Source organism: Stylophora pistillata, chromosome 9 (genome assembly GCF_964205215.1).
Source record: "Stylophora pistillata chromosome 9, jaStyPist1.2, whole genome shotgun sequence".
Lineage (NCBI taxonomy): Eukaryota > Metazoa > Cnidaria > Anthozoa > Scleractinia > Pocilloporidae > Stylophora > Stylophora pistillata.
In genome coordinates, this window is record NC_142527.1 from 1262701 (window position 1) to 1277700 (window position 15000).

Below are 15000 nucleotides of genomic sequence, written 5' to 3' on the forward strand. Positions count from 1 at the left end.
CATAGCTGCCTCAACAGTTTTCAATCTCGTTCCCAGGGCTTTTCCCTTTTTGAATATTTTGGCGGGCGGGAAATTTTCCCGCCCGCCAAAATATTCAAAAAGGGAAAAGCCCTGGGAACGAGATTGAACAGTTTTGTCAACGATTGTGGATTGTCCTTGAGAGTACCCAAGTTGTTCCAGACGTTATCGGTTTTTCGTACCTTAAAACGAATAAACAGGGAAGCATGGTGCAACTCTATACCGGACGAGTTCATGAAATAAACAGCATACACTAAACATGTTGTACACATGGCCAACACAAGGATTATTATTGCGCAGCCGTAGAACTTTGTCAAAAGAGGGAAAGCTGTTGAAGTGTTTGGCATCTTTGAGTTTAACAGCAGGAGATACACAGATAAGCACAGAAGAAGGTTTATACCGGCTTCTGAAATAACAATGTCAACAAATATAGTAATATTTATAATAAAGCTAATAAAATGACACTCAACAAAGCTATTAGTACAGGACAAATAATTAAATAATTCTCAACCGGGATCCAGTCCCTTCCTCTGTACAAATGATCAAGCTGGCTAGTATTGTGTGAAAGAGTCTTTAGCTCCTCGCTGGAAAGTGCTTTATAGAGGGTTCTCTGTAGTGAATATTATATTGGGTCACTATTCTGTTTGGAGTTACCCCTGACCTCGATCTCCAAGTAATATCTGCGAATGCATCGTTGGTTTTTCTTTGCTTATCATCAATCACTCGTTTGTTTGCGTGTTATTCTTCTGACGTTTATTGGAGGGGATGGAAAATATTTCCCTTCTTTCGCAATTCAATAACATAACACCCTTAACTTGATTCAAGGTCTATTGAAACAAAGTCTATTAAAACGAAAACAATTCTCACCCATTCGCTTTCCAACTTCAGGTGGGATTAGAAACAGTAACAAAGATAAAACCAAAATAACTACTGACGGAATGAGGTAGTTGACAACATAGAACAGTGATTTTCGCCTGACCATTATGGTATACACCACGAGCGAAAAATCATTTTCTTGAAAAAGGTATTGCTGCATGCGTACTTCAGGAGATATTTGAAGCACTTCCCATTTGCTGTTTTTTACAAAGTGCGTCATGTCGAATCCTCCACCGCGCAAGTCCAGCCTCAGAAGGCTGGAGTCCATAGTCCATGAACCAAATGTCAATTGGCAAGTCTGATCATCAAAAGGAAAGTCGGCAATATTTGACGCGCATGCGCTACGGATGATCGTTGGCTGAGAGAAGAAGATATCACCGCTGCTGGAAACGATAAGGCTCATGGGAAGACCGTCATCGCTTGATAAACCAAAGTCTCTGACGGCACCAACTCTAAAAAAACAAAATATGGAAGGATAAGGACAGAAAGATTCAACCCATTGCTCAGAGCAAATCCCGTGATTTCCTATGAACTGTACTCACGCATTATAAAGAACCATGTCTGGGGTCCAGACCTCCTCAAAATCTAAGGTAAGAGATGTGATATTGTGTTGTGATGCGTTCCATCGTAAGCGGTCGTCCATCCAGAACTAAAGTTAGATTGGAAATGAAAGAAGACATTAGGAAGAATTTTTTCGATCTCAGTCATTTGTAATTCCAGCCAATCATGTTGTCTTGAAGAGCAAAACAAAATTCTGTTATGTTGAAGGACGACAGCGGAAAAAATAATTGAAAAGGAATATGACATACGTTGATAACGAAATGATCATTTAAAACTGTCTCATTCATTTATTCATTGTGTAGGCAGTGTGTCAGGAAGGAAAAATAAAAAAGTACTACATGACTTTCACTTCACAATCACAACGAAATCAGATCGAATGACAGCAAATTGTGGGATCCTTTGGAGTTGTTTTCGACTGAGGACCCTCAAACAAACAGTTTAAGTTTGAATTCCTCGCTTGTTATTAAGTATCTTATTATTACACTATTACCAAAGACATACTCACCACTCGAAGCCAAATTGTTAAACCGATTTCCTCCTTCTTCGGATCCTTAATTCAAAATATATAGCGGCAATATACATTAGTCTCACTTGGTAAATTATTCAAATTGATCCCAAGACAACTTTAGCAACATTTGCAAATCCTGAATAAAAGCTATTCCTGAGGAGACTGAAATTCAGTATTGAAAAACTAGGCAAAGAGAGCAATGAATTTAATGTTAATGCATTTATACAAGGGAATTTCTTTCACAATTTCCCGAACATTACAATAAAACGTTTTAATTTTGGATGTGACTAGTATTAGTTATTAATGCTTTAAAGCCGAACCAATGAGTCAAAAGGACGTAATTTGGAGACATATTGAAAAAAATTGAACTTAACTGATGTTTTTACGGCTAAATCCCAGTCGGTTTTACTTACCACTTCATCAAGATTAGAAACAACCAAGTTGAGAGAGATGTTTACTGGAGTCGACGGACGCTGGTTCTTGCAGTAGTTTACAAACAAGATTTGTCGCAGCCTCTTTTCATTCTTGTTGCCTTTCCTGAGCGAACAATCTGCACCTTTTTAAAGATAGTTTCCTTTCGTTGTTATTCCGCCTGGCTAAACAATACTTTCCATTTTTTTTCCGAGGTCGAGATTTTCTAATATACGAACAGTGGGCGCGCGCGAACTCTAAGTTATTTTGGCGGAAAAAACGTAGGTCACAAACTGAAAACGCAATAGCCGTCGTTATATATGACAAGCAGTTACGAATTAGGGTTTCGACAAAAAAGAACCTGCTGAAACGTTAGAAGTTTTATGATGTTTCCAAAAGTTAACACTTTAATTACGTTCAATGGAAATTATTATGTGACCTACGTTGTTTAAAAAGGGCGCAATAGCCGAAGCTTCATGAAGTGTAAATCTATGTTCAGAGTATAACACTAAAAACTTTTTAAATTCGAATGTCGCATGCGATGTCAAAACTTGTCCAGAAGGGAAAAGGTTTCTATTTTTTTTTTCTAGAGTTCTGAACATTTCCAATCCATTAATTGAAAAAGGGGAACCTAGAACATACCGCCAACTGCTAAATATTCATCAGTTCTAACATTTATAACACACTGAAAAATATTTTTAACAATTATAACAATGTTTACGACCGTGAACGTGTGCAGAAGGTACTTCCTCAACACCAGAGAAACAAATTTAATAAATGACTGTCAAATCATATCAGTTATCACTAACAGGCCTAAGTTTTATCCTCAATAGGTTAATACCCTCACAATGGACATTTCATGTAAGATACCTTGATCGCCAAGTGTGGCCACAATGAGACCAAAGACAGTTACGCTCAAAATGACTGAATTTTCCTTCATTGCAAACTTTGCTGAGGATTTAAGCGCAGCATGTAAAAGGAGCACTCTTTCATTTAGATCCACAGAATGAAATTCCGTTCTCAGGTTTAACTGGTTAGAAGGATACCTGCTTTATGTGGCATCACCGACTAAATGACGTATGACAGGTGCCTCATTATGTCAACCTCGTATGCCACACTAATGGAGAGCGCTATGAAACTCTAACAAATATAAATAGCATAAATTAGTGGGAAAATGGACTATTTCTGGGCATGAGACGAAAGAGCCAAAATTGATTTTGAACATTTTTAGGTGTTTCACAGGTTTTTATGTTTTTCAAGAGGAACAGCAAACACTGCATTAGATCCTTTAAATTTTTATCCGCTTTCGTCTTCAAATCCACTGAGAAATGCAAAAGCAGTCCAAAAAGGAAACACATTTTACGATTTGATGATTGTAAATTATATTAAAATAGAACTATCTGCAAATCTCACTTATGATTGTGAACATTTCAAATTCTTAAATCAGAGAAAAAAAAATTAACAGTCTGGTCGCCTCTACTTGGGACAGTATGGAGTGTATGTCTCGCGAGGTCTTGCGTGATCTCGCGAGGTATTCGAGACTCTCTTGTGTGGTCCTCTGTATCACTTGACTCACACTGAAGTACATTTTCCCACTTATTTGCTGATTAGAAAAAATAAATTGAACAGTTTCACCGCCTTTATTTGGGACAGTGCAGAGTGTCTGTCTCGCGAGGTCTTGCGTGATCTCGCCAGGTATTCGAGACTCTTGTGTGGTCCTCTGTATCACTTAACTCACACTGAAGTACATTTTCTTACTTATTTGCTGATTAGAAAAAAGAAATTGAACAGTTTCACCGCCTTTATTTGGGACAGTATGGAGTGTCTTTCTCGCGAGGTCTTGCGTAATCTCGCGAGGTATTCGAAACTCTTTTGTGTGGTCCTCTGCATCACTTACTTCACATTAAAGTACTTTTTCTCGTTTATTTGCTGATTAGAAAAGTAAAGTACACTACGGTTTCGTCAGATTTTCGGATCTCATCCACTCTACAGGTACTTGGAGTCATCGAGCAGAAACTTTCCACAGAATTTCGACCGGGTCAACCCAAAATTGATTTAGTACGAGCACGACTCCTTTTGCAAAACACGTGTTATACATATGATTGCATTGATACTGATATGATCAAGAGTTCTAGAATCTACCATGCAATAAAAATGTGGATTATTACTGTCAATTGACGTCAAAACACTGATAAATTTAGGAGGCAATTTCAGTGAATGTGAGCTCTAATGAAACATTCCGTTCCTAAACTTCGTCAGTTTATCACTACTAGACATCAGGAGATCAAACATCGGTGCATTGCTCTCCTTCAAACACATTTCCATGTTTTAGTTACTTGCGATCCAAATTCCTGATTTTCCAGGGCAGGGGATGCAAGTTATTTGAACGCAGACTTAAAATCTTGATCTTGAATCAAATATTATTAGTTGTCATCTTTGAACGTGCTACATTAGGCAACAGACCGAACAGCTTGATATAAAACGAAAAGGTTAAAGGTTATTTATACATAAAGAAGATAACAATTCTATTGAAATACTTTGTGACGTCGGTGATGACTAAGAAGTTAATTAAGTACGATCTCAGTAGTAATGAGTCCGAAACATTTTCTATTCCTGCAAAGGTTAGTGATCTTCATTGGACCTGTTGAGTAATCGAGTTACCCCAGAAAGGGATATTCTTGCTCAGCGATGATCGCATAACACTTTAGACATTTGTATCCCCATAAAATTATTCTAACAGTAGGATATTTCAATTATGTTGTTTACGATCACTTAGGATCTTAAGAGCTCACTACCGCTTTATGTTGAAAAAACCTGGTGAAAGGAGTGTAGACTCAACACTGACTCCCCTATCGATTACCATTGAAGTACGCATCATACATTATTAGAGTCAGGTAAGAATTTTTCTCGGTGCAAGCTTTACAAAAACCGGTCATTCTTGAGCCTTAATCTATTCATATATCATGCCAAAAAAAAAATCAATCATCTGCGTCGCGTGACTAATTATTCTAGAAATCAGCAGCTCTGTTAAAATGACCGCTTAAATAACAACATTGTAAGATACAAGCCGATCAGTCTTACCGAACTCAGAACACCTGTGTCACGTCTGCCTTTTCTCATCAAAACAACAACATGCTTCATTTATACGGACAAGGATTACCCAAGACAGCGCCGAAAAGAAGGGGACGGAGAGCAATCAGCTTGACGCAGCCCCAAATACTTAATCGCTTTGGAGAGCCTTCAAAACACTCGATCATTCAACCATACCGAAGCAAAAAGAGGAAAGTGAGTGATCGAAATGATGGAATTACAGTGAACGTCAGTGGAAAGAAATACTTCTTCACTGGAAGGTTGTTATCTCTATTTCCCAACAGTCTACTGGCGCATCGAAGAAAACGAGCTTTTTTCTACGACTCTATACGTGACGAACTGTTCTTCGACAGGAATCGAACAGCGTTCGAAACTGTGTTCCATTTCTACGTGTCAAAGGGACAATTGATGTTTCCCGACGAAAACTTCCCGGAACAGCTTCTGGCAGATGAGCTTCACTTCTTTGGGTTATACGAGTACATTAATGAAGATATCAAAACGACAAAATTAGCCTTGCCAAGTGCTTTGACCAAAAGACAAGTTATTCCTTTCAGAAAGTGTCAAAAAGAAGTATGGAAGATCTGTGAAATTCCTGATTCAAACGCAGTTGCTAGGTTGGTTAACCTGTTCTCTTTACTCGTCATTCTCTGTTCAGCTATATTCCTATGTGTTGATACTCTCCCTGCCTTCCCGAACAACAAACCTGTGACCCTGGCATCGAATGCTGCATCCAACACATCAAAGCACTCGAGTTATCATTACCACTCCACAAAAACACAAAAAATCCAGATCGTTCATATCTTGGAGGCTTCTTGTATTTCATGGTTTACTTTGGAACTAATTGTACGATTTTTCGTTTCTCCAGAAAAAAGAAGGTTTTTCTTTCAAGCTTTGAATGTCATCGACTTAATAGCCATTGTTCCATTCTTCATCTCGTTATTTATTTCCTTTGGATCTATTCGCCTATCATTGTACATTTTGCGTATTCTCCGTTTATCAAGAGTTTTTAGAGTATTAAAAATATCTCGATATGTTACTACCATGAAAGTACTGGGAAAGACTGTCAAGGACAGTATTGGCGACCTCTGGACAATGTTATTTCTAAACTTAATTGGAACTGTACTCTTTGGGAGCATAGCTTACTATTGTGAACAGTGGCACGAGGGGACTAAGTTTGAGAGTATCCCGTTGAGCTGCTGGTGGGCTATGGTTACCATAACAACGCTCGGTTATGGGGACATGGTTCCTAAAACACTTGGTAAGCATGAAATGTCACTCACGGGTCTGTTTCTAAATTTTTGTAGCGTTGTCTTCTAAATGTTCTTCCGCCGTTTTAGTTGCTTTCCTATCACAGTGAGACTTAGAAAACCGCGAATACTTTGGTTTGAATCTGGCAGGTCAAATGTGTACTGGCCGATCTTGATTAAGTGCAAGGCATGCGGTCAAACCCCAAAACCACAAACTAATAACTTTTCCTGTTTGTGATTAGTTTCCTCGTGCCTGATTGACTTTATCTTTGAAACTATCATTTTACACCCGAACAATACTTTTAAATTACGGGACGATTATCTCATTAAGTATCCAAATATTCCCTACTTTCCCTTCGAATTAGCAAAAATACATGGCGCCTTATCAAACAAAGACCTTTTTTTATAACCCGTTTTCTAAATGTATTGATATCGTTGGGAGATAAGGGTAAAAGGCTGAGGGAGACGAAGTGTCTCTTTTACACATCGAGCCATGTTAAGGACACTTGCTCATTTTCACCATGACAACTTCACTATCACAGGCAATTAAATTGGCTTTGTAATTAATAAACACACCTAGCCCTGACTCTATTACATTGACGGATTGGTACACAGACAGACAATGCTAACAATTCTTTGATGTTTTCTAACAGGAGGCAAGATAACGGGTGGTGTCTGTTCAGTGTCTGGAGCTCTACTCATCACACCCTTCTTACCAATCATCTTTGAAAAGTTTAACCGGTATCAGAAGCACGAGGAGTTCAAACCGAAAAGTACTGAGTTAGACCTGCGGGATAGACAAAGAAAAAGGGCTTACACAGTTGACTACACAACGCACGCGCAATCCCATGTAAACGAACTGCTGGCCAGAAAAAGGCAGAGGAGATTCACCATCTGAAATACGCCAACAAGAAGGATCTATAGATAATTTTACATACACCTCAAAATTATTTTGCATCAGAAATCTAGACATTCAAGAGTACTTCATACCGTGAAAATCTTTTTTATTTTAAAAGATATGTCTGCATTAGTTGCATGATCATTGTATGCTTGAAAATCATAAAATATCTGATCTTTAGATTCGAGGGATTAAAAGTCACATATGAGGACTTTAACTATGTTCTTTTCTGAGGTACGCCTCCCGATTTTCTTCCTACAGGTTACCGTTTCGACAGTTCAGTGCCTTTTTAAGGCACTGAATTGGCGAAAATCAATGAACGAGGAATAGACGAATTTGTGGCCGTATGGAACCTATAATCGAGATAGGGTGTGATAACCCACACCTCTTTTCTTCCAGCCCACTCGTAGCCGTACCCCGCCCAGGAGAAACCTTCCGTTTGTACCATTTCTAAAATACGGCAACGACGAAACTGAAACTAATTATTACTTACCCTAAAGATGATGATTCATTTTCATCGTGAAACTAGTAAAACCTTTGAATAATAATCAGACTAATTAGTTATTTATATAGTAAGTTAATTGGCAATTACTTCGTTAATTAGCATCTAATGATGTAATTAACAGATCATTATCAAAGATCAATAATATTTTCGTTTGGGCAAATCAAGCACGGTTTTAATGTTCTTATAGCCGTCACATCTGTGAAAAGAAGGGAATTCCCTCTTAGAGAAAGAAAAACAAAAGGTACGTATTGGTGCAAATTTATCGCCGTTAATAGCCCATTTCCGAATTACCCTTGGCCTCATTTTCAAAACGAGTCCTGGTGCTCAGCCTTTCATATGATTATAAGTTTTCATTCACATGCAAATTAAACTCATTTTCACAAGGCCTCGTTTTGAAAATGAGGCCAAGGGTAATTCGGAAATGGGCTATTTCCCAAGCACGGAACCACTACATTATTAAATATAATCGCAACAAATCAGCGCTATTGTGTAAAGAAGATCGGTGTAGAAAATCTCTTTTGTTTTTTAATTTCAAATTACAATTTTCCTCTTTCTCTTCCCTCTTTGTATTCTTTTTGTATTCACGCGCAGCGCGCATGAATTTACAAATTAGCCAAAAATTTCAAAGAAGTTCAATCTTGACAGTGAAAATTGATGTGGACAAGTTTTACTCGCGTATCTTTTGTTGTTTGTTTTTATGGAGTTAATTGTCTAATGTTTTTTGAGTTTTCGTTCGAGTCAATTTGTTATCCCTCAGTTTGGAATTTGAAGCAGTTTCGTTGTTTTTATTTAATCCAAATGTTGTGGTTATTTAACACATTTTGATTAATACATATTGCTCCAGAGTTTGGACTCGAGCCGCCTTTTTTGTTATTGGATTTTTTTACAGTCAGTGTGTTATTTCATTTCGCAAGTCTATTTCTTACACTTGAGAATCCACACACAATGGAAATTGGACTGTAAAATTAATTTTGTGTTCACGGCCACTGTTTGTTAATTACTCAGATGGAGACTCACATACCCTCCTCTGGTCAAATGGCATTAATGCAATTCCAGTTAATCAAAGTATATTGATTTAGCAGTTAACGCCCTAAATTGACTTTTTTGTCGTCTTCTTTTTCCTATCGGTGGTTTGACTGTTTTTAAAGTCTGTGCGCCTTATTACTGGCATTGCTGACATTGCTGCGCTGGTTTGATGGCATCGCTGGTATTTTGGGAACATTAAAAAGAGGTAAGATTTGATCTCGAACTTAGAGTAAATATGACAGGATCATTGCTGTTATTTATAATCCAAAACTTAACTTCTTTTACTTTAGTTTTATTGAAATACATTAGGAATTCCGCTACCGTTCATATTCTGCGATCTTTTCCCGCCCGTGGCCATGATTAATCAGAATGTATCGACCTGTTCCGATGCATTTGTTAACATCAATCGGTAGATTTCTGACAGTTTGTCATTTTGTGTTATGAAAATCGTTCGGCAAACAGAGATAACATCGAAATATTCACTTCGCATCCAACCGACACGCATTTGTTGCGTGCTGAAGTATTTTGAACACAAAACGAAATCTCAAACTGGTCAAATGCCTATTACACACTCATCCTGCAATAATAAATGGAACTTCCTTGAATAAACATGAAACTCGCTCTAGTACTTGTTTTTTTATTCCTCAACACCGACAGCCCCATACGTCCCTGTTTTCATTACACAACTACATGTTTGTTTCTTTCTCTGAGATCTACAAGTGACTCTTGATGTCATGTTAAGTTCTCCTTCGGTTCCACAAGTAAACAGGCAGCACGTTGGAATGAGACGACAGTAGTTCATCTGCAATCAACCCTTCAATTATTCTGTTACAATGTTTTATCTGGCGGTGAATAGTACCCGTTGGCCTCTACGTAGACGTTCACTTTGCTTGTCAAGCAAAGATAAATCAATAGTTTGCCGTCAATATATGCATATGCATCTGTGTATACAGCGACTTCTGGAAAAATTTCTCATTGCCTGAAGATATTTTTAACGCTAAATTGACTTATATTCCAAGGGTGTGAATAATATGGAGACCCTTTTCAACAATCAGAACATCACAGTGGTGAAACATAACACCAAAACTTGCAGACTGATAAATATTTTATGGGGAAGGCTACATTCTCTTTTCCAGCAAAATAATCCCCTCAAACTAAGTAATATTTGTCGAATAATCCCTAGGCCTTGTGCAGGGGATTCTACACAGTACCGGCTAAAATTATTGACTTCACCCCGGGATAGCCTTCCGACAACTAACCCCCGACCCAAAATTTTCTTACGCGAATTAAGGGTGCACTTCCAGCGATCTAACTTACAACTGCAGTATATCTGTTTATCCCTATTTCCATGTTTTGAGTGCATTCGAAAATCAAAACAATTTTACAGCTCGTACCCTGCTTGTGCAATACCTCCAAACTTGACATATCCATTATTAACCCCTTTTTCCATTTTTCATTGAATGTGGAGATCCTCGAAAAAAGGAAATAAATTCTGACAATTTATCCAGCAATTAAAATATATCCTAACATGCCAAATCCAATCTTCACCCCAATTTTCCACTTTCTCGATCAACTTTTTTTTTTTTTTTTTTAGAGAAAAAAAAAAGTTGATCGAGAAAGTGGAAAATTGGGGTGAAGATTGGATTTGGCATGTTGGCAATTTTCCACTTTCTTGATCAACTCTAGAAACGCAGGGTTAATTATGACAATTCATCCTACAAGTAATATCATAACTTTTCCATATCCAATCTTTACCCCGATTTGTTCAATTAACTGTAGAAAAACGGGAATCGGGACAATTCGAGTGGTTAACATCATGACTTGCCGAGCCAATCTTTACCCCGATTTTCCCTTTGTTCAACGAGTTCTAGAAAACCTGGCAATTCTGACAATTAGTACAAGGGACTGGGACTGCCCGATCTGGGACTGCCTGTAGAAGATAACCTGGCTAGAAAACCTGGCTAATCTGACAATTAGTACAAGGGACTGGGACTGCCCGATCTGGGACTGCCTGTAGAAGATAACCAGGAGTTCGAGTCAGCTGGTTGTTAATAGACTAAAATAGCTGAAAAGTATACTACAAGCATGTAACAAGTAGATTGGCAGGTATGCCTGTGGAGTCCTATCTCGAGTCTCTGAGTGCTTGTTCTGAGCAGACCATTATGTTACTGTTATACCACATACTTATTGTCAGCTTTCAACATGGCGGACGGAGAAAGCACACTCACAGAACTGGGAGCATTGACGAGAAAACTAGATTGCTCACAAAATTCGTGGACTGAGGTTAAAACCACATTAGAAAAATTCAAGACATGGGCGGTGGTTGAAGAGAACCGGTATTTTCAAAATTTCCTCTGTTGCATAATTTGTTGCGCACTTGTCTAAGTCGGACTGTTTCCCGGAGCGAAAAAACAGATTGTTGTAACGACCTTTTAACTTCTGATACACTGATTCTTTCGGCTTGGGCTTGAAATTACCTACAATCAGAATAATCTTTTCTTTCGCTACCGTTTCAGACAATTTTTGTATTCGAATATATGATTTAAATGTTGAAAATATGTCGTTAATTAATTTCTTACTTTTTGATGCTTTAATTAAATATTGTAGATGTATGGTATCAGAGACGAATATTCTGCAGATAAAGGATATTATAACGGCCTGCAAGAATTGCATGTGTGCACAAAAAGGTGAAGTAGAAGAAAATAAACTGATCCCTTGCCTGAAAGCTTTAACAGAAGCGTTTAGATTCCTGAGAAACTGCTGTGCTGCGACACCCAAGAACCAGAACAGTGTTGTGTAAGTGCCTCTCTATTTTTTTTTAGTTTATTTCAAAGGAGTCCAATTCATTATTCATAAAAACATCTTAATGCGTGATAAATGATTTTACTTACAGATCGTTAGGAGTTGTTGAGGAGGTACTTGATTCAAATGTGCTTTTACTGAAACCAAAGTTCCAAGAAAATGAAGGAGGTAAACCAATTAAAATGTTGTTTGTATTTTTTTTGCAATGAAAATTTCTTACAGGTCCTACAAGCATATAACCTTGTGACATTTCCTGACAAATGGGCCTCATATATCTTATTAACCAAGCGCGAGGGCTGTACTGGGAGAATATCGGCCCAAGGTCTTGACAGTACGGACCGAGCACAGCTCGGTCTGTACAAAAAAGACCAAGGGCCGATATTCTTCCAGTACGGTCCCGAGCAAGCTTGGTTAATAAGAGATTTATTATGACTGAAGTTCAAAGGGACACAAGTGCAGTATCATTCAGGACCATTCGGGACAGTGCCCGGTCCAATACTGAGAGAATATTGACCGGCAATAGAGCATTTTAATTGGTTGATTTTAGTTGTTGGCCCTCTGACTGCCCGAGTCGTGTAATAAATACATGTATTGTATGTTGGGTTACCATTGTGGCAGACGTAGTGTGTATTTACAGCTAAATTCTGGTATCTTTTCTTAAAATGCTTTCTAGGGTCAGATGTAGTTAGTGATGCTATAAAAAGTAGTCTTCAGCTTCTGGGAAACACAGTGGTGAAAAATAATGCCACACAGCAGTTTGTATGGAATAAGTGCTTCCCAAACTTCTTCTTGTAAGTATTCATATATATTCATCTGTAACTGTAAGATACAAATGCATGTGTTACAGCAAAATGCCCCACCACAGAATTTCAAGGCCTTGTTTGAACTGATTTATTTTATTATACCCTACAGGAGTGTAATGTCTTCAGCAAATCACAACATACAGGACTGCTTGTGCATGATTATTTACAACTGCCTAAAAGAGCAATACAGGTGACTTTCAAACAAGAGATGTTGTTCTGGGCCCAGTTGTTTGAACACCGATTAGCGCTAACCCAGGGTTAAACTTAAATCAGGGTTTCTATATTTCTCTGTACAAAAGCCACTTTGGGATAATTTACCCAATTCTTTTTAGAGCATTCGATCATCAAAGTATAGAAAAATAGAAATAACCTGAATTTTCTTTTAAAGTGTTCAGATCTGAAATCAAATTTCACACTACTCCTGGGTTGTCTTAACCAACTTTTGAACAACCCAGCCCAGATTACTAAGAAGAGTATTAAAAATGATTTAAACATGAATTGTCCATTCACCATCATAATACTATAATATTCAATCATTGGCAGGTTTCAGCTGGTAAGTGCCCATGATGGACTCAAGATTATCACCCATGTTATACATTTGTGTGCTGAGAAGTCTCAACTTGAATGGGGGTTTGTATGTCTCATGGCTGATGTATAGTTTTACATTCCTTATCATAAACTGGTCCGGTGTCTCTGTGTCAGTTAATTCAATTTAATTTCATGTCTGTTTTAGGTATTTTATATTAGATTATTTGATCTGCAATGCATCATTGCCCGAGATCTACAAAGGAATTGAATTTGATCCATTAGCTAGGTAAGATAATATTTTTCTACTATAACTAGTGTCTGCTTTAAACTGTTTGGTAATTCTATATGCTCTTAAAGGTAGCAGCCACACAAGTATACAACTATCTTGAATCTTACAACTTGCTACCCACAATGCAGTCTGTGCATAGGAAACACCATTCTACAGAGACAACTTTGCTCTGTCTGATGAACCACATTCTGAGAATGATTGATTGCTGTCGAGATGTTGTATTAGTCCTTCTTGATCTATCGGTGGCTTTTGACACCATTGACCATGTGATCCTGGTGGAAAGACTCTAATCCTTCTTTGGTTTCTCACAACTGACGCTGAACTGGTTTAGATCATACCTTGAAAACTGTCGTCAATCAATAATTATTAGAGATCAAGTGTGCACTCCTCGTGCTCTTCGTTATAGTGTCCCACAAGGTTCCATACTTGGACCCCTACTTTTCACCCTGTATATTGCCTGTCTGCAAGATGTCATTGCTCGCCACAATCTCGACTCTTTGTTTTATGCTGATGACACTCAGTTATATAGTACTATCGATCCTGCAAATCAGGCCCCATCTATGACTGCCCTTCAAACCCGCATCGAGGACGTAATGCGATGGAATACCCAAAATATGCTAAGAAGTAATGCTGAAAAGACTGAAGTTACTTTATTCACCTCCCGATTTACCAAGTCACCTAACATTGAGAAGCTCTTTTTTGACAGTACCATCATTGAACTCACTGAGAAAGTCCATGATCTTGGTGTTATTTTAGATAAAATTCTAACACTGACATACAACAACAATGAGACATGCAGGAAAGCAACTAATGCCATCAGATCCATCAGGTGCATTTGTAAATACCTCACTAATGAAAACCTTAAACTATTAGTCAATGCCCTCGTAATATCACGACTGGACTACTGTAACAGTATCCTCTATGGTTTACCGAAACGGGAACTCAACAAACTTCAGAGAGTTCAAAACACTGCAGCACGTCTTATTACCAGATCTAAACAATATGATCACATCAAACCTGTTCTTCAGAAACTACATTGGCTGCCAGTTGAATCACGTATAATGTTTAAAGTTATTGTTATTTCTTTTAAGATCCTTCATGGACTTTCTCTGGTCTATTTGTCGTCCCTGCTACAAGAATATTATCCACCACGTACTCTATGTTCATCTTCCAAATCACTTCTTACTGTCCCCACTATAAATTCTGTGACATATGGTGAACGTGTGTTCTCCTGTGCACCTACATTATGGAATACTCTTCCTGATTCTCTTAAATCTGCAGTTTCTCTTTTCTCGTTTAAATCTGCCCTTAAAACATTCCTACTCTGCATTTTTTATTTTTAGCATTTTGAAACACTACAGAGGTTTTTATCCCATTTAACTTTATTTTGTTAGTGTAGGTACTACTGACTGTTAGTATCATTGTTGTATTTTATTTT

The 15000-nt window shown here is 37.9% G+C and overlaps 3 protein-coding genes across 7 annotated transcripts in view; 2 read left to right on the forward strand and 1 right to left on the reverse strand.

The window, feature by feature from the left end:
• LOC111326183 (uncharacterized) overlaps nucleotides 1–5123 on the reverse strand; it is a 10454-nt gene extending 5331 nt beyond the window's left edge. For both annotated transcript variants that reach the window (XM_088732561.1, XM_022930126.2), the window contains exons 1-6: nucleotides 3245–5123; nucleotides 2377–2519; nucleotides 1961–2005; nucleotides 1437–1543; nucleotides 886–1346; nucleotides 201–424 (exon numbers count right to left, since the gene is read on the reverse strand). In XM_088732561.1, the coding sequence (XP_088588687.1) occupies nucleotides 201–424; nucleotides 886–1346; nucleotides 1437–1543; nucleotides 1961–2005; nucleotides 2377–2519; nucleotides 3245–3314 (1050 nt within the window). In that variant the 5' untranslated portion in view covers nucleotides 3315–5123. The remainder of the gene's footprint in view (nucleotides 1–200; nucleotides 425–885; nucleotides 1347–1436; nucleotides 1544–1960; nucleotides 2006–2376; nucleotides 2520–3244) is intronic.
• A 21-nt stretch (nucleotides 5124–5144) lies between these two features.
• On the forward strand, nucleotides 5145–8278 carry LOC111326201 (potassium voltage-gated channel subfamily A member 1). Its single transcript, XM_022930146.2, is given in 3 exon segments — nucleotides 5145–6722; nucleotides 7365–7582; nucleotides 7584–8278. Coding segments are annotated over 3 exon segments (1557 nt in total). The 5' UTR covers nucleotides 5145–5506; the 3' UTR covers nucleotides 7707–8278.
• A 221-nt stretch (nucleotides 8279–8499) lies between these two features.
• LOC111326274 (ataxin-10) overlaps nucleotides 8500–15000 on the forward strand; it is a 10078-nt gene continuing 3577 nt past the window's right edge. Inside the window, exons 1-8 of one of the 4 annotated variants that reach the window (XM_088732564.1) lie at nucleotides 8500–9345; nucleotides 11012–11246; nucleotides 11748–11936; nucleotides 12034–12110; nucleotides 12616–12733; nucleotides 12855–12935; nucleotides 13289–13375; nucleotides 13479–13559. In XM_088732564.1, coding sequence (XP_088588690.1) covers nucleotides 11752–11936; nucleotides 12034–12110; nucleotides 12616–12733; nucleotides 12855–12935; nucleotides 13289–13375; nucleotides 13479–13559 — 629 coding nt within the window. In that variant the 5' untranslated portion in view covers nucleotides 8500–9345; nucleotides 11012–11246; nucleotides 11748–11751. Of the gene's footprint in view, nucleotides 9346–11011; nucleotides 11247–11305; nucleotides 11477–11747; nucleotides 11937–12033; nucleotides 12111–12615; nucleotides 12734–12854; nucleotides 12936–13288; nucleotides 13376–13478; nucleotides 13560–15000 lie in introns of those variants that run through there. The other 3 variants (XM_088732565.1, XM_088732562.1, XM_088732563.1) reach the window with 3 other exon arrangements.